Here is a 26,007-nt window from a genome sequence, read left to right on the forward strand (position 1 = left end):
CACCTGAGATTTGAATCTCCTTCATTTTTTGGCTCACGCCCTAAAATGATCTGGAAAAATGTATGGACGGTGTGGATATAGAATACAAACATCAAGGTGGGCATCACAGTAAGGGTTTCACCGACTTGAATGACGCCGGGGCCGCACCTAATCGTCTACCGAAATAATGTGACTTACCGACAACTTAGATGGTATATAAACGGTGGGCAAGGGAGGATTCAACGGTGCAAATTTCCGTTCCCACTTTCAACTGTGGTGTGGTCCAATTGAGTTTGAATCTTCCTCATGCTTGATCTGGCGAAACGGATGGACGGATTGAATATAACACAAACATAACTGCAGTGCGGGGTCTACAGAGCTTAGGTATGTCCGAGTGGATTAAGTGTTACCCTTACTGTGGGCCCCACATTGATGATATTTTGTATATCCATGCCGTCCATAACTTTTTTTTTAGTTCATTTCAGTAGTTGGTTTCAAAAATTAAATACATAAAAATCTCTTTTGGACCACACCACATGAAACATGATTGATTGAAAGATCACCATTAAAATCTTCCTGGGGCCAACCAGAAGAAGATACGTAAGATATATTTTCCATCCAATCCGTTGATAAGGTCAAAAAGACCAGGATAAAGGGAAAATACAAATATCATCTTGATCCAATACTTCTTTGGCCTACAAAAAGCTTCTAATTATCCTCCCCACCTTTTCCAATGGTATGATCTACATAAGATTTATATCTACTTAAACGTTAGTATAAATTCCTAAAATGAGGTTTTAAAACGGATGGACGGAGTAGATATACAAAAAATTCAGCAAGGTGGGCCCCACACGGTAAGCGTAACACCTAATTCGCTCCCTGGTAAGTCGCGTCCGCACGCCGAGTATACTCTCCAAGTATCAATTATCAAATGAGATAAAAAAAACTTTAATGCTCGGGCGGAATGCGATGTATGATACACAGGCACATAAAATTTACTTAGAAATTGGACATACGCTTGCAAAATTATCTAAATTAAACTGTGAAAATTATGGGTCTCTGTGTAGATTTATCATGGTCCAAAAATTAAGATTAGTCAGTTGATCCACTCCCGGATTGGTGTAAATTTATTTGACGGTTAAAATAAAACTGTCTAATGGTCTTATTTCAACAATCACCTATTCTCGGATCGAATAATATAATTTTATAATCAAATAGAAATTTGGGAAAATGCATTAGACACAAAGTATTTCACAAATTATACGGTTTATTGTATGTCATTTATACAAGGTCAGAATACTTGCGTATCAAGCGTCATACTCTGCCAGAGTATAAAATAAAACCCAGTCAAATATCTCTTCACCTCCCCGGCAGTACCGTCGTCGGTACTGGTAGGTGGTCCATGCCAACCACCATCATTTATGCTTTTTATCCACGCCGTGCATCTATTTTTCTCCGATTATTTTACGGCATGAACCCAAACATGAGGCAGATCCAAATCTCAGGTGGACCATACCACATAAAACAGTAGTAATTAAACTGCCACAGTCAAGAACTTCCTATGGCCCACTGTAATTTTTATTTTCCATCCAATCTGTTGATTAGGTCACAGAGACATAGATTCCCTCAGAAAGTTTTTAATGGTAAGCGTTTGATCACCGTTCTTTCCTATGGTGTGGTCCATCTGAGAATTGGATCTTCCTCATTTTTGATATTATGATCTAAAATGATATAAAAAAGAACATGGACAGTGTGGATTAAATAAATACATCATAGTGGGGTCCACAGAGCACTAACGAGGGGTGACGTAGGTACTCGAAGTGTCAGTGTCCAATCCGCATCTCCTTTAATTGCCCGCTTGCTTCTTTCTTTGTAGCTGCATTTATACCGCCGAAAACGAAATTCCAAACGCGCGAATTCCAAGAGGTAGATAATAAGCATATCTGCCTGGATTCTCCCTCTCCTATAGCAAGCAGCGTCTCCTGATCTTGAGAGTGGCTTCTGCAAAGACTCGAAAGCAATCTGGACCGTCTGTTACAGGTATCTAATCTATTCTCGAATCTCCTTCTCTTCCTCTTCGTAAAATCTATTACCTTTGGTCTAATTTCAGCAACGATCCACTACGGATTATTCTCACCCTTCCATCATGGTGGACCATTGGATATGATAGGTCCGCCGTGGATAGCGCATGATTGTAAAAGAATCGCGATCGGGTGACCACATGCATCCGATTAACGGGCTGGAATAATGGACGGTCCGACGTTTTTTAATATACCCGTCCATTTTCATCCACTTAATCTGATAGTTTTGACAATCCAATCACGGTATTTTGGGGCCACATACAATCTACGGGTGGATCCTTTCTATCCAACGGTCGTTGGTAGTCGTAGATGGTTCAACGAGGCCCACCAAGGAATCTACAGGTGAGATGAATTTTTGCTGGATCACTGCTTTGTTTGATCTCGAAAAATTTTCCTTTTTTTTTTTCTGTCGGAAATGCACTGAAACGAATCAGTTTCAAGTGAAGTGCGACGGATTGAATCACACGGTACGTGCCACATGTTTGCTAGTCACTAGTCGGGTGGGACCCACTCGCAAATTGGGATATTTCCCCGCAAAAGAAAATCAACGGTTAGAAAATTATATGGCTTAGAGTCATCAATACCGATTGTGGCCTAAACATTTTCCTCGGAAGATGCACGACATTTTCAGGTGTGTAAGACAAAATTTCTGGACTTGGTTTGGCTGGTGACCCTACATCACCCAGCTAGCTGATGTGAAAGCTCTATACACCATGATGTATGTGTTTTATCCACGCCGTCCATTCAATTTGGAAGCTCATTTCGGGACAATGGTTCAAAATAAGACGAATCCAATATTTAAGTAAGACCATAGTACGGAAAACAGTGGGGATTGAAGCTTATCATTGAAAGCTTATTGAGAACTTATACCATAAATGTGCCACGTGTGTCTTGAACGGCTCAGATGGGTGGGGTCACTGATCCGACGGCTCAGATGGATAGTCTACTTCCCACTGTCTACTCAACCACTGAGCAAAGAGGATCTGACATCCCATCTTATTTTACTGTTAAGATGGCCTTGGATTACAATTAATAGTGGATAAAGATGATTACTCTTAATTTCTTCTTATCTTGGTTATGTAAGGTTCTTATTTCCATTATCAAAATAAGAGCAAATGAGTATTTTTGGACGTAGATTAGCTACTAAAGGCTTCAGTGGCTATCTGGTTATTGATGTGAGGTCACTAAGTTCTGTGGGCCTCACCGTGATCTATGTGTTATATCCACACTGTCCATCCATTTGGAGAGATTATTTCGGGCATGAGCTAAATAATGAGGCGGATCCAAAGTTCAAGTGGACCCACTACAGAAAACCGTGGGGATAGGGATATCCACCGTTGAAACCTTCCTATGGCCCACCATGATATTTATCTGAGATCTAACCTGTTTATAAGTTAACACAGACCTGGAAGAAGGGAAAACACAAATATAAGCTTGATTGAAAACCTCTATGGCTCTCAAGAAATTTTAATGGTAGAAATTCAATCCCCACTGTTTTCTGTGGTGGGGTCCACTTGAGCTTGGGATGTGCCTCATTATTTGAATCATGCCCCAGAAGGATCTCTCCAAATGGATGGAAGGTGTGGATAAAACACATACATCATAGCAGGGCCCACATAACTTAGTGACATCACATCACTAACCAGATAACCAGATAGCTACTAATCCGTCCGTAGCTAGTCATGTTCTCATAAATATGAAGCGTAACTTATTTTTTTAAGGCCAGAAATTATTGGGATTTCTATATTTTTCAGGCCATAGAAAACAGATATATATATTTTTTTCATAAATGTAAATATTTTTATTTTTGAGGAAAAGAGAAATTTTCAAGCCAGGAATTGCCGAGATTTGCCACTGTGGTCGCACAGGTAGCGGATTGCGTGTGCTGAGAGCACCAAGTTACGTGGGCTCCTCCATGCTATATGTTTTATGTCGGTACTGTGCATCGATTTGTCAGACCATTGTAGGGTATGATCCTGATTATTGGTAGATCAAAAGCTCATGTGGACCGTATCATAGAAAGTGGTGAGGATTAAATATTTAGTGCTATGGATAAAAATAGACTAACCAAATGAAGAAATTCGAAAACTATGAATTAGTTGAAAATTAAAAAATCATCTGTACCTCGCCTTCATGTACAACCTTGACCTCAGTTATCAACTTCGGAGGTAAGCTTTGATTACCAACTTTGGAGGTCCACATAACCTTACAAACATATTGTATAAAAAGTCACAAGCTAGCCAATTAAATAATTTCATCATATCCCTTCAAACAATCGTTGTCTCCTCTCTTTCTATATCTAGCAGGGATAACGGTTATAAATACTATTCAGAATATATTCCTGTGCTAATAAAGCCAGGCTAATAAAAGGTTTCTTTTAATGACTGAATATAGATATTGATATTTGAATATCTCTTATTAATTATTAATGATTATTGATCATGGTGGGCTCTGGGAATGATTTTGGAGTGATTGCCCCTACTGATTTCTATACTGTGGTCCATTGGAGCTTTAAATCTACCTCATATTTTGGATCGTGACCTAAAATGATCTCTCAAAATGGATCAACGGTGTGGATATAACACATACATCCTGGAGGAGCCCACATAACTAAGCGACCTCAACACACCACTAAGTTGGGTAGTGTGTGACACACTAGGCAATCCGCTTCCGCTCAAACAGATATCTGAGTGTGGCGTGCATGTACTCACCCAACATGTGAACCGGATTGGGTTGGGTATTCCCCCAGGCCCCACCAGGACCTAATTAGACACTGACAGTCATGTCAGAGGTCTGTGGGCCCACCGTGATATGTCTTTTATTTTCGCTGTCCATTCATTTTAGAAGATTATTTTAAGACATGGGCTAAAAAAAGGAAGATTAAAGGCTAGAGTCGACCACACTTCAGGAAATATAAGTGCCCGTGACCCCACTGTTGAAATCTTTCCAATGCTCTTCGTGACATTTATCTACCATCCAACCTATTCATAAGGTCACGTAGAGCTGGATGAAGGGAAAACATAAATATCAACTTAATCCAAAACTTATGTGGCCCCGGGAGGTATTCAGTGGTATGCAATCAATCCTCGCTCTTTTCTGTAGTACAGTCCACATGAGCATTTTATTTGCCTTTTTTTTTTAAAAATTTTATTTATCATCACCTCATATGATTTGTCAAAATGGATGGACAGTGCGGATAAAACATATACATCACGGTGGTCCCCTCAGAGCCTCTGATAGCACTGTCTGTTTTTTGTCTCATCACCTCAAATGATTTATTAAAATGGATGGACGGTGTGGATAAAACATATACATCAAAGTGGGCCCCTCAGAGCCTCTGACGGGACCGTCCGTCTCTAGGTATGTCCTGATAAGGGGTAGTACCCAATCCCCGCCCCATGTGAACTGTGAAGTATCGTTGGGATACCAACCAGCGGCAGTGAACGGTCTGCACTCGACTTAACTTTCCTCGCTGACTTCAAAGCAATCGTACCTGCTCTCATTTACGGGCCTAACTCAAGAGGAGAGTTGGTACTCTGGCAGCCCAGGATTGGCTACTCCCCTTACACTAGCCAATGGCTTATGGTTGGTGTTACGTGGGACCCACCGTGATGTATATGTTTTATCCACGCCGTCCATCTATTTTTAAACATCATTTTACAGTATAAATTTAAAAATGAGATATATCACAATCGTAAGTGGACCACATTACAGGAATCAGTGTTGAATTTGTGTTAACCATTAAAAAACATTTTGGGGCCATAAAAGTTTTGGATCAAGCTGATTTTTGTTTTTTCCCTTCATCTGGGCCTGTATGACCTAATCAACATATTGGATGTCAAATAAACAGTACAGTGGGCCTTAGGAGGATTTTAATGGTGGATATCCAATCACTATTGTTTTCATATGGTGTGGTCCACCTGAGATTTATATACATCTAATTTTTGGGATCAAGCAATAAAATGATCTATAAAAATAGATGAACGGAATGGATGAAACACATACATCATTATGGGCCCCACAGAGCACCGACCACCAGCCACGGGGCTGGTGTCAGGGGGAGTAGCCAAGAGTTGGTACTCTGGCAGCCCAGGACATTTGAAACTCAGGCACTTATGGTAGGAAACGGATTGGCTACTCCCCCTGACACCAGCCAATGGCTGGTGGTCGGTACTCCGTGGGCCCTACCATGATGTATGTGTTTTATCCATGGCGACCATCTATTTTTACAGATCATTTTACAGTATGAGACGGAAAATGAGGTATATCCCAATCTTAAGTAGACCACATTTTAGGAAACAGTGTTGAATGAGCGTCAACCATTAAAAAACATTTTGGGGCCATAAAAGTTTTGGATCAAGCTGATTTTTGTTTTTTCCCTTCATCTGGGCCTGTCTTAGGAGGATTTTAATGATGGATATCCAATCACTATTGTTTTCATGTGGTGTGGTCCACCTGAGATTTATATACCTCTCATTTTTTGGATCAAGCCATAAAATGATATGTAAAAATGGATGAACGGAAAAGATGAAACACATACATCGTGGTGGGGCCACAGAGCACCTACCACCAGCCACGGGACTGGTGTCAGGGGAGTAGCCAATCAGTTTCCCTTATGGTATGAGCATGTGGCAAAATTAACTAAGTTAAGCCTACTAAATTGGGAGGGGATTAGGTGCTTTTCCGGTAGCACATTAGTGGGCGTTACCCTTACTGTCGAGCCCACCTTAATGATGTGTTGTATATCCACAATGTCTATTCGTTTTTCCAGCCCATTCTAGGACGTGGTCCTAAAAATTAAGCTGATATAAATATTAGATGGGCCACACCACAGGAAACGATGAGGATTGAGTGCTTTGCCATTAAAATTTTCAAAGGCCCATGTTTTCGCAATGTTTAGTTTCTGTCCTGAACAAGATGAATGGAAAATACAAAAATTAGGTTGATCCAAAACTTTTGTGGTCCACAAAAAGTTTTTAAAAGTTATTCATCATTGTTTCTAATGGTGTGGACTACCTAAGGTTTGTATCTTATTATGGTTCTACATCTCATCCTAAAATGAGATGAAAAAACAGATGGACAGTATGGATATAGAACAAATACATCAAGGTGGGCCCCACACATTTCGGGATCTAATCTGCCTACAACTCAAGAATTGAACAGCCTCGACCTTTGGTTTGTGGACACTTATTTGTTCAAGCAAGATCTTTAGACATTTTTCATTTTTAACCGTTGGAGAAGTATTCACCAATTTGAAAGTCAGACGATCACTTAAGTGTAATATATGTTTGACCATGGACTTAATTTAGATGGCTTAATTTGAATTACTTATATTCCGCGCATACAATTTATAAGTGCCTGCGTATCATCCATCACACCTTGCCAGAGTATCAAACTTTTTTTTTTCCTCAACTCGAAAAAAGTCCATGCAAAGCCTGCAGGGTTGTTCCAGTACTTTTCACAGCTGGCAGGGAGAATCGATAAGCAAATTTGCATACGACAGTTGGCGGGAATTTCACAACATTTGAAAATACAAATTTGAAGAGCAGTTGCAAACCTGGTTCAGCCCACTGTTATGTTTGTGAGAAATCCGCCCTCTTCATCTGTTTCTTCATATCATGTTAGGGCATGGACTCAAAAATGAGACAGATCCAAAACTCAAGTGAGCCACACAACAGAAAACAACGAGGAATGAACGGCCACTGTTGAAACATTTGTGGCCATAGAAATTTCGAATCAGGTTAATGTTTCTGTGTTCTCAACTCATCCTAATAGTAATGACCTTATCAATGGTATGAATGGCATATAAACATCACACGGTAGAATATTGGGAGTTTTAAACGGTGATCATTTCGTTAACCACTTGCCTCATTTAAGTGCCCATGTCTTAACATGATACAGGATCTGACAAAATGGATGGACAGGATGAATTTCTAAGAAAAATGACAGTGGGCCCTACCTAACTTCCTGTTGCAGTAAGTTCCTGCCAAAGGGAAAGGCAATCCGTCCATTTGGGTGGGCCACTAACATGGACCCAGTTAAAATCAGATGGGTCAATTAAGGTCTGGTTCAATTCCAGATAGTCTTCGGACTGATGCTCTATGACCCAACTCGAACGGTACGTTTCCCGTTGGCAGCCCTACCTATAACCTAAGGGTTTCCCGAGGGCAGTTAATACTCTGGCAGACTATGATGGTTGATACTCAGGCAGTGTGAGATTGTACATGTGTTATATATTATAACAAGTTATATTGTATGAAATCTAAAGTTGACAGGTTTTTACCTCAAAATCCAATGGAATAAACTATGTGAAACTTTGATAATTAGATGTTTGTTTGTTGAATTCAGACCGTTGATTATTACAGCTATCCATTTGATATTCATCAATAATCTAGTTTAAACAAAAAATTGTGGTTTATGATCTATCTAAATCATGGCCCACAATTTGGACGGTTTAATTTCTGGTACTAACATGGAATGCGTACAATTTCTTAGTGCCTGTGTATCAACCATCGCACCCTATCACTGCTATTATTAGGGATGCAACTCGGGTCTGTGCCGACCCGACTCTGGGTCAACCCAATTCAACCAGAAAATCTAAGTTGTTGACCGGACCACACAAGCCACCTGATGAACCCATCTGAGCCTGAACCATTGTCCATATGGCCAAACCTGAAATTGAATTTTTGGATTTGGGTCCACACCAAGCTGACCCCACTTCACCGATTTAGTACACTGGGTCCTGAAAAATGGGCGCCGTGTTGTATGTGACTGCATCAGTGCTGTTCACCCAGGTTGAAAACTCATTTTAGGGCGTGAGAGATCTAAAAGTCAGATGAACGATAACAGATGAAACAATGGTAATTAGCCATTAAAAATTTCTTGTGGGCCAGAAAAGCTTTGGATCTAGATTATTCTCTTCATCTAGGTCGCTGTGACCTTATCAACAAGTTGAAGGCAAATAAACATTCCGGTTGAATCCAGGGAGTTTTTAATGGTGGGAGTTCAATCACAACTGTTTTCTGTGGTGTGGTCCACCTAAGATTTGAGTCAGCATCATTTTTGGGATCGTAATCTAAAATGTGCTATCAAAATGGTTGGATGGTTTGGATTCAAGGCACATACATCACTGTGATCCCCAGAGTCAGGGGTCCCACCCATCTTGGTGGATCGGGGGATCCATCGAAGCCATACCTCAAAAATGGACTCCGGGTTCCATGAACTAGACCATCTCTATGATGATCCCCACCAGGCTTGTTTGGTCCTGAATCAAGTCAGGGCTGAATCGGCCAGACTCGCCTGAGATGGGGAGTGACTCTTGGTATTGTGTCGGATCGCGTCCTACTCGATCCGAGTTGACTCGGATGTGCTGTATTAGACTCGTCTGACTCATGAAACCATACCACCATGATGGTTTTTGGTCGGGTTGATTCTGACCAAGTTGATTAATACACATTCGGGTTTGGGCATGACTCAACCCGAGTTAAAATCGGATCGGGCTGATCCGGTTGGTGGGGGCCTACCTAACCCAGTTTTTAATCAAGCACAACGTTTCACGTTTGCTGACCTTCTTCGAAAAAGAAGAAGAAGAGAATTACGTGTTACACTGGCCTTGGGGCCCACCTTGATGATGTGTTGTATATCCACACTGTCCATCCAATTTTCCAGCCCATTTTAGTAAGTGTTTCCAAAAATTAAGCAGATATAAATCTCGAGTGGACCACACCAAAGGAAACAATGGTGATTGAACGATCACCATTAAAAATTTCTCAGGGCCCACCATAAGCAGATCCGTAGCGTTTATTTGCCATCCAATCAATTGATAAGGTCAATCAGACCTGGATAAAGGGAAAAGACCAGCTTGATCCAAAAGTTTTGTGGCTTACAAATTTTTTTTTAATAGTCATTCGCCACATTTTCCAGCGGTGTGATCCAAAGGAGATTTGGATCTGCATAAGTTTTGGGATATCCTCCTAGAATGGGCTGAAAACACCGATGGATGGTGTGGATTTATAATAAATTCATCAAGATGGGTCCCACACGGTAAGAATAACATCCTCTAACGTGCGCTCCCTCGAAAAATAAACAATAAAGCCTTTACCGGTCGAGATTCCTCACCTTTCATTGGAGATCCTGAGTTGGTTCAGATGGCCCACCTTTGTGGAAAGAGAAAAACTTTGATACTCTGGCAGTGTGAGGATTGATGCACAGGCACCTTAAAATTCAACACGTGGCAAATAAATTATTCAAATTACACCTTCTAAATTCCGAGTCCCAATCTAGATAGATGATAACCAAGAGAAAAACACTTATTTGATTATCTGACTTGCAGATTAATGAACATTTAATGGACGGTTTAGATTAAAACTATCCAACTTTCCTACTTCGTCAAACAACTGTATACTGATCAGAGAACATAAATGTTCTATGATTTTGGGTTGATAATCTTTACACTGTGGGTCCGTCGATTTGGATGGTTTAATTTCAAGAAATTTATGCCACGTGTATAATTTCGTAGTGCCTGAGTATCGTTCGTGAAGTTCCGCCAGAGTATCAATGAATTCTCGTTGGCAAAATCGTCGATGATTGTTTTTGCGATGTATTCTTTTTTGGATTCATCGCACAGATATATAAGTCAATTTCGCATATTTTAGTAGTCGAGAAATGACATAGTGGTGTAAGCGTATGGAAACCTTCCCATGCTCATCAGCTGCATCTGGACATATGGACAATTCCATCACCAATCTGGACCGTCCATTAAATTGAGCCCAGTCTTGTTCCACCACTGTGAAAAAAGCATAACCACGACCTTTCTTTTAAGGATGATCTTGTCCACTCATTTTGTCATGCTACTAAATGCATGATTTGGATAATCTGTTCAGATGTTTCTTTCACGGCTACTTATGAAGATTGGGTCAGGCCAAATGGAAGGTCCTGATGATGTTATGGGTTGTTCATACGTCCATATTAAGGCTGCAGCTTGGGTTCGGGTCAATTCCAACCTGACCCACGTGCCGAACTGGCACATGTGTGGGACATCCATCCCTGTACATGTGGGACCCAACCTAGATGTTTAGGCCAGCAAGTCGAGCTGTCCAGCTGAGAAAAATAATCTTGTTTCCTAACAATGTTTCTATTTCCACCTATGTGTCATTTCAGCAGGACATCTGAACCATTAAAAGGTGGGCCATACATATAGCTTGAGAAGAGCCCATCAGCTGTATATTTGTTTCAACCGTTGCGCTCCTAATAAATAGGCCACCCTGGATTTAGTCCCAGGCGATCTTTATGATGTGGCCCACCTTTTGCACGGCTCAGATGATATATACAATTGCCATTTCTGCAGAAAATCAAAAGGTTGTAGGTTAACATGCAACATGCTATAAGAACATTTCTTATTATTTTTTTTAAAGTACTAGTTAGGTGTTAGTTTACCACCATTTTAAAAATGAGCAGTCTCTCTTCCGTACAATATGTATTCACATGAATCCAATCCAGACTGTTCAATTCGTGTTCCCATTGTCGATGGAGGACGAGCCGAAGATAACACCGATTTGATCGGCACCGTTGTTCCACACATGATCCATCCACAGTCGCCATTGGGCGGTCTAGATTGTCAAACATGCTGCCACTTGTACGGTGGATCTGTTCCATCTTAAAAATGGATGGACACACATATTCAACATTTTCATCATCTGGGTCGTCTTGAATTTTGATTTATTGACATCTATGTCTTAAATTCAGGAACATACATTCGTATCATGCCCTGATATTTGATACAACAAATATCTGAAGAAAACTAATCACATATATTCAAAGTACCACAACTTGTGGTACCACATAATTATTTCCACCAAAATGAAGCATCTGCACCATTAAAAACATACATCTAGTCTTGATGATCATCTATCACAAAAAATCCACATCATTCAAATCAATCAAACACCGATTGTTTGACACAAGATACAATTATGGTCCACCTAGTTATCTAGTAAGATTTATTGTAGAGAAGGATAGTCCTCATGGTGGATCCTACCATTATCATGGTACTGATTTCCTCCGGAATTGGAAAATCATTGGAAAAAGACGGTGCCGTACCACAAGTTTTGGTACAGTTGAATGTAGGTGATTAGTTCTCGTATCTGCAACGCCCCGAATATTTCCCTCCTCAGACTTCTTATTTAAATATTTATAGTACAAAACGGTGCAGTTTTTTAAATATGCCCCCTTCTTTGAGAGAGAGAAGAGGCTCTTGCTTCTTTGGAGAATCTATAACTGCTGGATTTGCAAAGAAGAAGGAGATGAGAATTGTTGATTTTCTAAAAGAAGGTGATGGTGATGAAATGATTAAGAAGAAGATTGGTTCTTCATCGTCTCTACCTTCTTCGCCGCGGTCGATTCTCTCTCGCTGGATTGCTTCTCTCACACCTCGGTGTGGGTTATCATCTGCAATTTTGAAAGATAAGAGAGAGGAATTGCTATGGACGGATGGCGATGGGAGTAAGGTTGTTGTGGGGTCGCTTACTCGGGTCGCGCCCGATAATGAGGGATTGCAATTGGAGTTAGGGGGAGATGGGTGTGGGCAATTGGACTCTGGGAAGGGAGAATGCGCAGGTTTGAAGGGGTCTAGATGTGGAAAGAATGTGGAATCTGGTAATCAATCTCATTTGGGTTTGATTGATGGAGAGGAGGATGATTTGTCGGTGAATTTGGAAGAAGGTTGCCTAAGCAAAGAATCGGTTTCGAATGAGTTGAAGGAGAGTGGGAGTAGGCAGGACCTGACGGGCAATACGTCAGCATGTTCGACGTCTAAGCAGACTGCTGTGTCGTCAGGTAAATGTTTGATTATATGCTTGTATGTTTGTTTTTTTTTTTTTTCACTTGTATTGTTTTGACTGATTATCGAATCGATTTTATGTTGCAAGTGATCATTTAGGGTGCTTTGGGATGTCCCCAATTTGGAAAAGGTGTATAGTTTAGCAAGATTTCATTTTGCCTCTTTTTCGACTTGGCATCACAGCATGTGTTGCCCCAATGGGACCCACGTGCTTGGATGGTCCGGTAATGGGAATGATCCATGTTCTTGGTACTTCTGTAAATACGCTATCGTCTAAAAATCATGCCTCAATGATGATAATGACCTTTGATTTTTTTGGGGTTGAATGTGAGCCATTGGAAATTCTTTTCAGTTTTCCAAGTTCATCTACAGATAATGATGATCAGAGTCAAATGGTTAGTGTAATTTTCTTATGATGGCCTGTAAGGATGGAATCCAGAACATGGATAGTTCCGGTCATCGTACCATCTCAACATGTTGGCCCTGGTGGGGTGACATATGCTGGGATCTTGATTCATGACAGCGGCAAAGATCATTCTTTTGGCAGAACATGTTTGTTGTCTTTTCACTCTATTTGGTTAAGTGGAGAAAACATAAGCTGCATTTCGCATGATTGTGTGCCAAGCATTGTTTTATATAGCTTTTTCAGGACATGTCCGGCAACTGAAACAAGTATAATTGCCCGTGACTCGTTCCTACGTAGTGGTTTCTGGGTGTTCTTGTCCAGTGAATTGTTTCTCTCTGCTGATATGGAGTCAAATTGGTTTGGGATGATATTTTAAATCATGATGTCAAATCAATTTGGTCTCCTTTCAAGTTCTACTGATTTGAGGAGAAAGGTCTCCTAACAAAGGACATCCAAACATGCCTTTTATTGGTTTGTTCATTGAGATGGTGTCTAGAGTGATTACTGTCACAGAAAAGTTGCTTTTGAGGAAATGTAACTCGTCTTAGAACTCTATGTTCTCTCAGAAATCAATAGGCTATAGATATTATAATCTGCATTGTATCTTGCTGTGATTGCTTTCTTCCTGAGACTGTGTTTGTATACTCAATTGAATTGGATTGCAATAATTCATTTTAATAAAGCGGAAATTGCCAAAGCGGGATGACTCCGATCCATTCATGATGAGGAGCTAGCTTACATATAGCAATTTGAATTGCTTTAAGTCCAGCTTGAAATGAATGGAACTGCAATTATGGGTTGAATGTCATTATGGATTAAAACGTCCCCCACATTGAATTATTTCAATTTAATCCATCTTAGCATCCAAATGCATCATATGAGATGATTTTGAATCCAAAGCCTTGTCTTCCATTGATTTTCTAAATCTGGATTTTCTCTTGTCACTTCTCAGTAAGCGACTACCATTCTTCTTTATTTTCTTTCGCCTCATTTGGCTAACATCCATGTGAAGATTTCTGAGATATTTCTCGATTAGCATGAGAACAGAAGGTGCAAAACTATGCTTTTATAAATTCAAAATGAGTGTTTGACTGTTTGTCTCTAGTATGGGCATGCTTGAATTGTTGGAATAAAAAGTAGATGAGGAAAGGAAAATGTCACATCTGACGAAACTTAGCTGAAAACACCGGGAAATACCTCAATTTAATATTTCACTACACAGAAACACGAACGGAAACGAAGGAAAGCCCACCAGAGATGTAAATTCTTAATCACAAGGAAAGAGAACATTATACACACCATGGGATCTCTAAATTTGGTGAACTAGGGTCTCAAGAAGGGAAGGGATTTCTCTAGAATGAGGGCTAGAGAGAGAGAGAGAGAGAGAGAGAGAGAGAGAGAGAGAGAGAGAGAGAGAGAGAGAGAGAGAGAGAGAGAGAGAGAGAGACCTAAACCTATATTTTTAGACCTCCACTCATCAGAAATCTCAATTAGAAATTAATTCCAACATCTCTTTAGTTATAGTGGTAATGAAGTATACTAAATTACTACTCTACCTGACAATAAAAAAAAACCCAATTTACACTTTCCAATCAAGTAGATCTAGTGTGAGACCTCTAAGACTAGTAATCCTCCTTAAGGGAATAGCATCATATCAAATCTATAAGTGGATCATAATGATTCATCCCAATCTCCATTTGCTTATCTTAGAATGTTGATTTGATCACACTCATGCCTCGATGGTAGACTCACAAGAGTTTCAACACGAGGTCATGGGTTCAGGTACCCATTGTGGTGAAATCCTACAGTGGTGTGAGTGTGTGTGTAAAAAAACAAAATCGAGCACGTTTAATTCCATCTATGCACACACACAAATCCCAATGCTTCGATTGTGAAGCACATTTATCCGCTTTTGAGGTCAAACATAATCTTAGTAAATTTGATCAATAAAAGCTTGTGGAAAATATTAATAAAATAATATGTAAATATTTTTCCAAAAAAACAGTTGTCAATAAAATCTGTTCATCCATTCAATTCGGTGCCTTAGATAAAACACTTATGCATCACCACCACTGTTGCAATCATCTATGATCTTCCTCTCACTCATCTTCGTGACCCGATCTTGATTTGGCCGCTTGCCCAGCGTGCTTCTGACCCAATCGTATCTGTGCACATGGCTTTGAGAATGCACACAAAAGTAGAATCATCACATCGCAGTCTTGCCAAACAACATGATGTAGTAAAGACACAAGAGTCACCTATAGGACTAGTATACTCGCACAGGGATTAGATTGGAATCAATCTGTTGCTTGTAGGTAATTGGTCTTGTAGCATGTGTGGCTCAATTCACACTATGAATGATTAAGTGTCACAAACATGGGAAACCGTCACATCTAAGGAAATCGATTTCCTTTTTTCAGTTAAATTTTAGTTTCCACCAATTCAAAAGGCACCCTAATGGAAATGGGAGAATACAAAACTTGCCTTAATGTATAAAACCACCCAGAAGTAAATAGACTTAACAGTAGTGGGGTACGTCAAGCAGCTGATGAGAAACCAGAACTTGATTCCAGCTCGTCTTACGTATCTTATATTATTCCATTGGATATAATTCATTTTTTCTAGACATGCTTCTTTTTGTGGCAATTTGTTTAGTTTCATTTCTCAAGCAAAACGCCAATTTGTTAATTTGTATTCATCACCAATAAAATCTTTCCGTATCACATCTGAACCATCACCTGTTTCCATATTCATTTGGACAATAGCAGATTGTTGAGTGACTTCAAGTTTTTAATTCCAAGGCCCCTTCACATTTAGGAAATTGAATCATATACCATTTGGTTAGAAAAGCGTTGCACCAAAAGAAGTCCCATCAGAATTTCTTGGCAATTTGGCTAAGGACTTCAAACTGCAATATGCAATGTATGTGGATTTCAAGTATCTGGAATTGCTTTTGTGGGTCTTGCTACAAATTTTTTATGCATTTTATTGGCTTTTGCTGATAATTGAAATGGAAACATGACCCCCATTTTATTTACACCCTTGGATGTCGAACTTCATTGATAGACTATGTTTTCAATGTGCTTTCCATATCATAAAATGTAAAAGAGGGCTGATCACCTACAGCCAGTTGTATGGTACAGTCCTTTTCTTTTATGCTTCCAGAATTTTCTTTCCAATTTTGACCTTGAAAATATTACTCCAAACTGGTTGTTCTTGAATAGTTCTCTCATATAATTTAGACTTCAATGTCAAAATTCGATGTCAAACTTTATTGGTAGACTGTATATGCACTTCAGTCAATGTGCTTTCTTTATCGTACAATGCAAAAGGGTTTGATCACCTACAACTGGATATCTGCTACAATGTTCTGTTGCATATTTCAGCAACATGATCTTTTCTGGTTTTAAAGATAGTTCCGTAGATATTTATATTTATTGTGTACTATTCTTTATTGTTTTTCAGGAAGATGTATAGAGGATGCCTCTTTTAGCTTAGGTGTTGGAGCTGGCCTGGTTTTTCTTATCGCCAAGAGTAGAAATGAGTTCAATAAAATGATAGAGCTGCAGACCCAAATCGAAACTCTGCTTAATGACATTAAAGATGAAATGCGAAAGAAAGACATGAATTATCATCCTTCTGAGACAAATACTATTCTTGTGTATTCTGCTCCAGATTCCCATGGAGTTGAAAGAATGGATGAGCATCTTTCCATTCAAAATCATGGATCTTCTATCCATTTGAGAGGGGGGCATTCGGCAGTTGAATGTGTTCAATCTCCCAATTTCAGTTCAACTACTGAGAGTGAAAAGTATGTAGGAATGGATCAGTTGGAGGCGGAACTTGAGGCTGAATTGGAACGTCTGCAGCTCAACTTGGATGGTGAAGATTTGTCAGGACTTGGACAGCACCAGTACATTGAGGTAAGAAATTATTGATATCTAGATCTCATATTCCTTGATTTCTTAGCTCCGCATTACATGAGTTTGTGGATTGCATTTTGATGCCCTTTATCGCATGTCTTACCAAACCTTTTTGTTTGATGTATTTTGTTACGGGCCATTTTGGGGTCCCAAAACGCTTGCTGGGCAACCCACCTGCTGTCCAAAAGGAGGAGAAGAATTATACAATCTTTGACCCGAGGATCTGCACTGTGTACTTGAGTTTTCAGTTTGCGGTCCATGGTTCAGCATTCCAAACCATTGGTCTGGTGGGTTCCACCTTGCATGGACCATGGCCCCTTACATATCTATAATTGTAGAGCTCCCTTATGTAGTTTCTGATTTTCAGGATAGTTAAACATACTAGGGGGTGGGGCACATGTGAAGAGAGTAAAGTGGCTTTGAAGAGGGGTTCACACTACACGTAGAATGCAGGGAGAGAGATAGTGGGGTGCTGAGTGACTGGGTTATGGGCCAGCAACACACATGCACAGACATGCTACTCGCATGAAAACATCAAAATGAAAGTGGCTAGAATCACCACCATTTGTGATGGAAGAGCGGGTAAAATCTGTGCCATTGGTTGATAAGCACGCAGAATTGCCAGTGACATAGATACCCTTGTATATTTCAATCTCCCTTCTACTGTCCTTTTAAATCTCATAGTTCACGACTCTCTTATGACTAATTGCATGGGTAAAAAATTGTCCATGGCTACTCGAGTTATATATTAGAGACTGAATGGAAATTCTAAAAGGCTGAAAGTAACTTTTATAATGCAAGTCAAAGGTTCTTTAACTGCGAGAATCATGTCCGAAGTTATGATTTCATAAGGCAGAAAAAAACAGATGACAAACATGTTAAACTAATATCGCTGTCAGTATTCGGCTATATTCTATCTTAAGATCTGTAAAGTGATGACCTTTGTTTTGTGTTTAGAAATTCAAACTATTCCCCAGGCATTTTTTAAGCTCAGGTTAGTGATCATAGGCTCTTTTCTTCCTAGTATGGGTGGGGTTAGCCCTTCCCAAGCCCAGGCAAAGGGGGATTGAAGTCAATCGTTGAGATTTTTCCACGCAATCTTGAGAATTTTGTAAAGCTGATCCCAAATATCTGGGACAATGCTATGATGATGGGTTGGTCCTACATCGATGGCTCAGCTTGAGCCTTAGACCTTTTTTATTTTAATCATCCAATCTTTTGTAAGGGAACCAATGAGATGATTGGTTCTGAATTTCGTTACGGATGAAATTCTCTATTGGCTTTCTCTCCACATGTTATTGGGTTTTTTCTATACATTTTATTGAAACTCAGTGTATATGTTATCCTGTCCTTAAATTTATCTACTTCCCTAGTAAGATGGATGATCTACATGTTTGCTTCAACTTGCTACTTATTCTACCAAACGGTAAATAAAGTTTCTCCCAAGCCCACTGGCAAAGCCACACATTGGCAGGCTTGCATTGCTGATAAATGCATTAGTTGAGCTCCACTGTTCACGTGACCTGGCCTGAATCATCTAGTCCATTCATCTGGCAAGCCACACATGCATGTCGAATACAGATGAAATTTTTTTATGATATGTAAATGCTTTGGCATGTGTGCAGTCCACCTGATGATTTGATAGGCCCATTTTTCCTTACATTTATCCACTTCCCGCAAGGTGGACTGGAATCCTCTACAACAATTGTTTTATGTAGCAGGTAAAACACCCAAGCTCTGTCATGCCCACCATGTTGCATATGTAAATGTACTCCGTCCATCAGGTGAGAACCCTTATTTAAACCATGCGTACGAATGATCAGCGTGATAGAGAACTTGGGAAATCTGATGGGCCGCACCAACGGGAACAATGTAAAATTGCACCTAAAACCTCTTAGTTCATGCAGTGTCCCGCCTCAGTTTTGGATCATGTCGATTTTGGTAGTTTCAATTCATCCTGGTGAGTTACACCTTTGTCCCACACCCAAACCTATGGTTGGCATCCAATCCCCATTGTTCCTTGTGGCGTGGCCCACTTGAGTTGTAGATCTAATTGATGTTTTGCCCCATGGCCTAGAATCGAGGATACAACCTCATGGACTGAGTGGTACATATACAACGTAGTGGACCCTGCAGTGCCTGGGTGTTTTATGCACTGCATAAAACAGGTGGTGTTGAGGACTCTGGTCCCTGTGAGATATGTGGTATGCATGCTTTCTTGCTCTGGCACACATTTGATGATCTGCCTGATGAATGGACAAAGCCGAGGTCTCTCCAAGTCCAATCTGCAGACCTGCAGCCTGAGCCTGAGGCCCCCCGCCAACTTTTATGGAAGATTTAGGCTGTTCATTACGCACCTCCCATCATGCATGAAATATTTAAATGCCCGACCCTGCCACCCACTTTTGTGGAAGATACAGGCCGTTAATTACATACCTCCCATCATGAATGAAATATTTAAATGCTTTTGATACACTAAACATGCTCAGTTCCAGCTCTCAGACATAGGTCGGGTCTGGCCTGATTAGTAAACGAGCTTAAATTTCTCAAGCCTTGTATTCCAGCACAAGGTGAGCCAGGACCGAAAGATCGATGGGCCAGCCCTAGATGCATTGCTCAGATGTCCTGCGTGCTTGAATTATCTATTTGTTTCGTACATTAGATTTGTTTGGACTTGGAATTACAAGTGAATTGAATCACAAACTGTTAGAAAAATTGAGAAGAGGAAATGGCAATCGCTTTCACCTCATGTTCGCAAATGTGAGAAAGTAGCCCTTGAGTCGTAATTGCATTTCTTTCATTTCCAACTTGAAACTAATATAACTGCAATTCAAATGCAAGCTCTAGTGCATGGTGTGTTTAGATGCACTATTTAAATGGATTGCAACTTGTCTAACAAAGTGGAAATTACAAAGTTGTAATTTCCTTAGCATCTATGTCCGATAGTCTAGGCTCTGAATTGCAATTACGCTACTTTCAAGTCAGATTTGAAAGAAATGCAGCAGCAATTTGAAGGACGGATCCCTCGTTATGAATGCAGGGAAACATTAGTTTTTGTCATTCACTTGATCAAACTGATGTTTGGGATTATTACACTTGTACATGCATCCAAACGCAATTTGCGAGAATTCTATTTCATTTTTCATGTTTTGGAAATGACAGATGATTGTCGAGAATGCTGCTCCTGCCAGAATCTTTACCCAGAGATTCGAAGAGGATGATGAGCCTCAAGAATTTCATGGGAATAATGTATGTTATGGAGTTTCTCCGAACGAGCTCGAGAAAAGGCTACATGAGGTTCTTGAAACAAGACAGCAAGAGCGTATCGAAGAGCTAGAATCCGCCTTGGAATATGCCGAGCGCAAGCTTCGTGAGAAAGAGATGGAGATTCGTTGGTGGAAGGACAATGTACACTTCCTTTTGCAAGAAAAAACAGGCAGCAGTCGGATGCCTTTCGGGTAAGAACCGAAGCTGATTAACTACTTGTATACCTGTGAAAAAAAAACACAAAAAAACTCGTGGCATGTTTAGATTGCAAAATAAAAATTGCTATTTTGGATTCCTACTAGTAATGGAATTTCCAAAAATTGTGAAATCGGGCTCTTTTGTGGTGTGTTGGAGGCAGTTGCTTCATGAGTTTTGGTTTGCGTGGGATTGGAAGCATTCTTAATTGTTCTTTCTCGTAACTGAAGTTTATATATATATATATGGTTCTATGCGGTCGAGCTCATGGGAATTCCCATTAGGTCGAGCTGTGTGGGCCCCACCGTGATGCATGTCGAACATCTATCCCATCAGTCAGATGCACCATTCCATGATGGGCCTCAGGCTTAAAAATCAACTCAATCCATGACTTTTTGGGCCACACCACATACAACGGTTGAGAGGGGTTCCCCTCCCATTAAAACATTCATAATCATGTATTGGGCCCACTGAGATGTGGTTCATAAATCCAGCCCATCCATTATCTGTGTCCCAATTGAATGAGGGGTGAGACCAAGTTTCAGACGCATTCAAATTTTAAGTGGGCCCACCAAGTTCTTTAATATGTTTTTAGGCATGTCTTCACATGATTTTAGATGATATGGCCCTCCTGAGTTCCGTTTACGGCTGATTTTTGGGATGTCCTATAATTTAAAGGGGCCCATCAAATGCACGGTGTTGATGTTCAATACGCAGCACAGTGCAGCCTACACAGCTTGACCTCTTGCTATATTATATATATATATATATATATATATATATAGAGGTCAAGCTCGGTGGGCATCACAACTTAAGTGGGCCATGGGCCTAAAAATCAGGTCAATCCATAACTTAGGTGGGCCACAATACAAACAGCAGTAGAGTGCAGATGCCCGCCAGTTGAAACCTTACTGATTGAATATAGGGCTCAATGAGATGCTGTTTAGACATCTATTCCATCCATTGTGTGTGTCCCACTTGGATGAGGCTGCCAAATTTCAGGCCATTTCAAAACTCAGGTGGGCGTTACCAAATGCTTTTAGATGTTTTATTTATAATTTTCCATGGTTTCGGTTTCTGATAGTGCGTCTCACCTAAAATCTGGATATGACTGATTTTGGGAACATCCCATATCCTAAAGGGACCTATCAAATGTACGATGTGGATGTCCATCACACATCAAGGAATGACTCATAGAGCTCGACATCTAGGGATGCTCCATGAGTTTGATCTCATAATACCATTTTACACACACGTATCTCTAGAAGCTTGAGATGATTTTCGTTTAGCCGAAAATAATAGAATGTCGTGGATGTAGGTGAGAGCATTTCGCAGGATTGGTTCGAAGATGTGTGCATAGGGCTATACACGAGCAGGTAGCTCGTAAAGCTCACTCCACTCGATCTAGATTGACTTGACTTGGCTTGAATGAAGATTCCAAGCGAGCCAAGCTTCATATAACCCACCTCGGTTCGAAAACAAGTCGAGTTCGATCATAGTAGATCTCTGGCTCGACTCATATATATATATATATATATATATATATATATATATATATATATATATATATATATATAATTTAAAAATAAAAAAGTTGAAACTTAAACATTATTTTACTTGACCGTCCATTTCTTACCATTTCCCTTTCTTAACCAACTCATCGTGAGCTCCATAATCTCTCTCTCTCTCTCTCTCTCTCTCTCTCTCTCTCTCTCTCTCTCTCTCCACTCGGCGACTCGCCTGTGCTCAACTCAGCGTCTGCCCGACTCATCTCTGCCATACGTGTAACGCCCGGCCCATTCAGAATAGTGTCCTGAGGCGTCCACGTGGGAACTGCCGCAGGACCGCTCGATTAAACCGCTTGTGTGAGGGATACCACCAATAAATTAACCCGGGTTATCCCATTAATGTGGGCAAGTTCGATTATGTTTAGACCGAGCGTGGGCTGTAAAGCTGGTTCACCTAATTGTACTTGGCAATTGCCTGTGCTGGCCGTGTAATGGCCAAGGAAGGGCAGAAAAATCTAAAACCTGGGGAGGCTGTGGGCCTCACTGGGCTTGTGGTCCATCACGGACTACGGACTCAGAGAACGCCTGGAAATAAAATATCTGCACTGTCTAATCGGCACTTGTCAAGTGAGACTTGCCCCAGCCTTAGCCTAAGGTTTAAGATTTTAAATCAATGGTCCTTTGTTTGAAACAGAGAAATGAGAATTTCAGCTGTTAGATTTTTTCTAAATTTACACCAAAGACTGAAAACATTTCTTTGCGCCCATCTAGAAAATTCGAATCCTGATCGTGGAACGGTGACCGTTGATCACAAATCGGCCCCTTGTGATAAAACTCCGCATCCGTTTGCCTTCAAACTTTGCACGGCTCTTCATCAGGCCATGATGCACCTTTCCTACAAATTTCATAGCAAGGGGGCCATCAGGGCAGCCCCAACAGCCAGAAATAGACCCCACAGGGCCATTTGAAGGTCGAACCCTTGCGACAAAACCCTTCATCCGTTTGCCTTCAAACTTTGCACGGCACTTCATCAGGCCATGGGGCACCCATCCTACAAACTTCATGGCCAGGGGGCCATCAGGGCTGCCCCAATAGTCAGAACTGGGCCCCACGGGGCCATTTGAGGGGAAATAATATAACTCAAGGCCATTTGGCCCAAAAATCTAGGGTATAAGACCCTTTAACTCTCCCTCTCACTCACTCCCACAGCAAGTCAACAACTCCAGTAGCAAAAGAGTGGAGAGAGTGAAGAGAGAGAAGAGAGAAGAAAGAGAAAGGAGAAAAATGGGGCTTTAATTGAAGGTGGGGCCTAAGAGAGGTAGAGCCTTGCAGCTCCCCCCTTTTTCCTCAAGGAAATCCCCCATCCACAACTACAAGAACAATTCTCAGCTGATTGGGGAGGTAACGATTCTTTTTCTTTAGAAACTCATTGTGTTAAACTAGGCCTTGCATGTATCCTAACATGCAAGTGCATTTGACTCAGGACCTAAGCAAATTGACCCGCGAGTTCGCCACCCCTAGGACGATTCCGCAAGATCTCAACGATCCATAGATGCGGACCATTATCCTTAAGTGGCCAAGTACCAATTTTAGGATAAATTTAATGATTGTGGATGTTAAAGTGTTGTGCATGAGTAATTTAGAGAAAATCTAGATAGGAACCTACATGATAGGTCTACCAAATATGCATGCAATGAGAAATTGTTGTTTGATTGGTCTACAATATGTTTGGGCATGAAGTTGGTGCTGCATGTTTATTTTTACACCTGATTTTCGCTTGGTCTTCCTCGTAGTATGTATAATTGCATTTTTCCTGCCATATTTTTTTGCACCATGGATGATGTATTATCTTTGGCCTCTTAGGCAATCCGACACCACATGTATACACGTCTAACTTATGCTGTTAAGAGTAGTTGAATTCATTTTAATATCCTGAAATTTTGTGCTTGATGTATTGTACGCATAACTCCATCTGTACTAGAAGATGAACTCTTAGTTGCTCAGAAGTGTTATTGAATACAACCTAATTTTTGGGTTGGTCAGGGAACTGAGATTTATGAAGGTGGTTCCGTTGGTTGGACCGTCCTATGACTAGACTAACTGATTTGGGTGGACGCAAATGGGCGACAGTAGTGGGACTACATGGATTGCTTGCACTCGATGTCGTGCGTTACGTGCTCGCTTGAACTTGGACGGTCTAGTCCACCGACTGACCAACCATGTTTGTTAACCATGTTTGCTCACGCCTATTTGGAACCTGAAACACCTCTCGCCCATTGACATCCACTGACAACTGTTAGAAACTGATCCACTGTTTCATGAGCCGGGCATGGTGGAATGAGACACTATGTCCGAGCTGTCGGCCTACGCTGGGGTGACGAGCCTCCCCGTAGTGATCGCGAGCGATCCCGCTTCCCAACACTCCCCACATGCTTACAATCGGGGGTGGGGACCTCGATGGGATCAATGATTGTGGAGTCTTAGCCTCACACGTTGAGGGGACTTGGCCTCGCAAATGGATGAGGGCATTAATATCGTCAGGGTGTACCAGTTTCCCTAATCTGCTGGATGAACGGAATTAATTAAAAACTCGGCTAACACATTCATGATCGTATTGCATTAGTTAGATTGGCGACTCAACAGTTGAGGTCGCAATGAGGGAGTGTTGGTCATGTGCGAACGTTAGACGAAGTCGCTCGAGGGAGTGTTGTTGTGAGGTTATGCATCATACCATAATTCATGCATATGCATTGACAAGATTAGTTAGAGATGTGTGAATGTATACTTTTCATTAAATTCATCATAAAATTCATATTTGATGTAACTTATGGCTAATGGCACCCACTGAGTTGATCACTCACTCCCACTCTGGGACGGTGTTTTAAAATACCAACTAGACACTTCATTAGATGCAGGTGATGCAGAGCTCGACGAGCCGTGCAGGGTAAGCATAGACGAGGAAGAAGAGCTATCTTACTTCCAGCTTATGGGCGGGTCACCGTATACTAAGTGGGCTGATTATGGGATGTTGAGTAGGAGACTCAGCGCACTATTCTTTTGGACAATTCACATATGCGTCCACGTAGGATTTGCCGCAGGACCGTTCGGTTAAATCACTCATGGTGGGGTATCATGCGTTAATTAACCTAGAATTAGCCCATTAGAATAGACCAGACAGGTCATGATAGGGACTAATGCGGGCCGCCAAGCCAGATGGCTGAATACACTTAGCATCACCCCGTGCGGGCTATATCGCGACTCATGAAGGTTGAAAATTTATAAAAATTTAGAAAACCATAGACTTCATTGGGCTTGTGGACCATTGCGGACCACGGACCTAGTGGACACCTAGAAGTGGAATCTGACACTGGCTAAATGCGCCCCACCAATGCCAGGATCAGAATCTGACACTTGTAAATGAAACTGAGATACCAGACTATTCAACCATCGGATCTCTTCTACATTTACGGTGGAGGTCTAATGAATTTTCCTACACTCATCCACAAACTCTGGGACCCAATTGGGGAACGGTGACCATTGATCACAAATTGGACCCGTTTAACCAAACCCCAGATCCAATCATCCTCAAATTTTGCATGGCCCTTCATCGGGCCATGGAGCAACTATCCTATGAATTTCATAACCAGAGGGCCACTAGAACCACTCCAATCACCAGAACAGACCCCACAGGGTCATTTAAAGATCGAAACCGTTGACTCAAACCCCATAACCGTTCATCCATTTGTTCCCAAATTTTATATGGCCCCTCATTGGGCCATAGGGCACCTGCCCACCAAATTTGGTGGCCAAA

At 41.0% G+C, this 26,007-nt stretch overlaps 1 protein-coding gene across 3 annotated transcripts; it reads left to right on the forward strand.

Annotated features, from left to right (window-relative positions):
- The first annotated feature begins 1,873 nt into the window (after window positions 1-1,873).
- On the forward strand, window positions 1,874-20,862 carry LOC131216995 (protein POLAR LOCALIZATION DURING ASYMMETRIC DIVISION AND REDISTRIBUTION-like). Of its 3 annotated transcripts, none has more exons than XM_058211663.1 (4): window positions 1,874-2,019; window positions 12,271-12,893; window positions 16,769-17,226; window positions 20,389-20,862. In XM_058211663.1, the coding sequence occupies exons 2-4, from the start codon at window positions 12,281-12,283 to the stop codon at window positions 20,686-20,688; spliced, it is 1,371 nt and encodes a 456-aa protein (XP_058067646.1). In that variant the 5' UTR covers window positions 1,874-2,019; window positions 12,271-12,280; the 3' UTR covers window positions 20,689-20,862. The 3 variants fall into 3 exon arrangements, with proteins under 3 accessions (XP_058067646.1, XP_058067647.1, XP_058067645.1); XM_058211664.1 differs by lacking the exon at window positions 1,874-2,019 and adding an exon at window positions 2,076-2,402 and having other exon boundaries at window positions 16,979-17,226; XM_058211662.1 differs by lacking the exon at window positions 1,874-2,019 and adding an exon at window positions 2,083-2,402.
- Window positions 20,863-26,007: the final 5,145 nt, after the last annotated feature.

This window comes from Magnolia sinica, chromosome 10, assembly GCF_029962835.1.
Source record: "Magnolia sinica isolate HGM2019 chromosome 10, MsV1, whole genome shotgun sequence".
Lineage (NCBI taxonomy): Eukaryota > Viridiplantae > Streptophyta > Magnoliopsida > Magnoliales > Magnoliaceae > Magnolia > Magnolia sinica.

What these genes read in the sequence shown, in the direction of transcription:
- LOC131216995 (XM_058211662.1), top strand. Translation starts at nt 2,227, where the DNA reads ATGGACGGTCCGACGTTTTTTAATATACCCGTCCATTTTCATCCACTT. An exon ending in GCCCACCAAGGAATCTACAG is followed by an intron (nt 2,403 to 12,270) that starts GTGAGATGAATT and finishes AAAACGGTGCAG; the next exon opens with TTTTTTAAATATGCCCCCTT. An exon ending in GACAGCACCAGTACATTGAG is followed by an intron (nt 17,227 to 20,388) that starts GTAAGAAATTAT and finishes TGGAAATGACAG; the next exon opens with ATGATTGTCGAGAATGCTGC.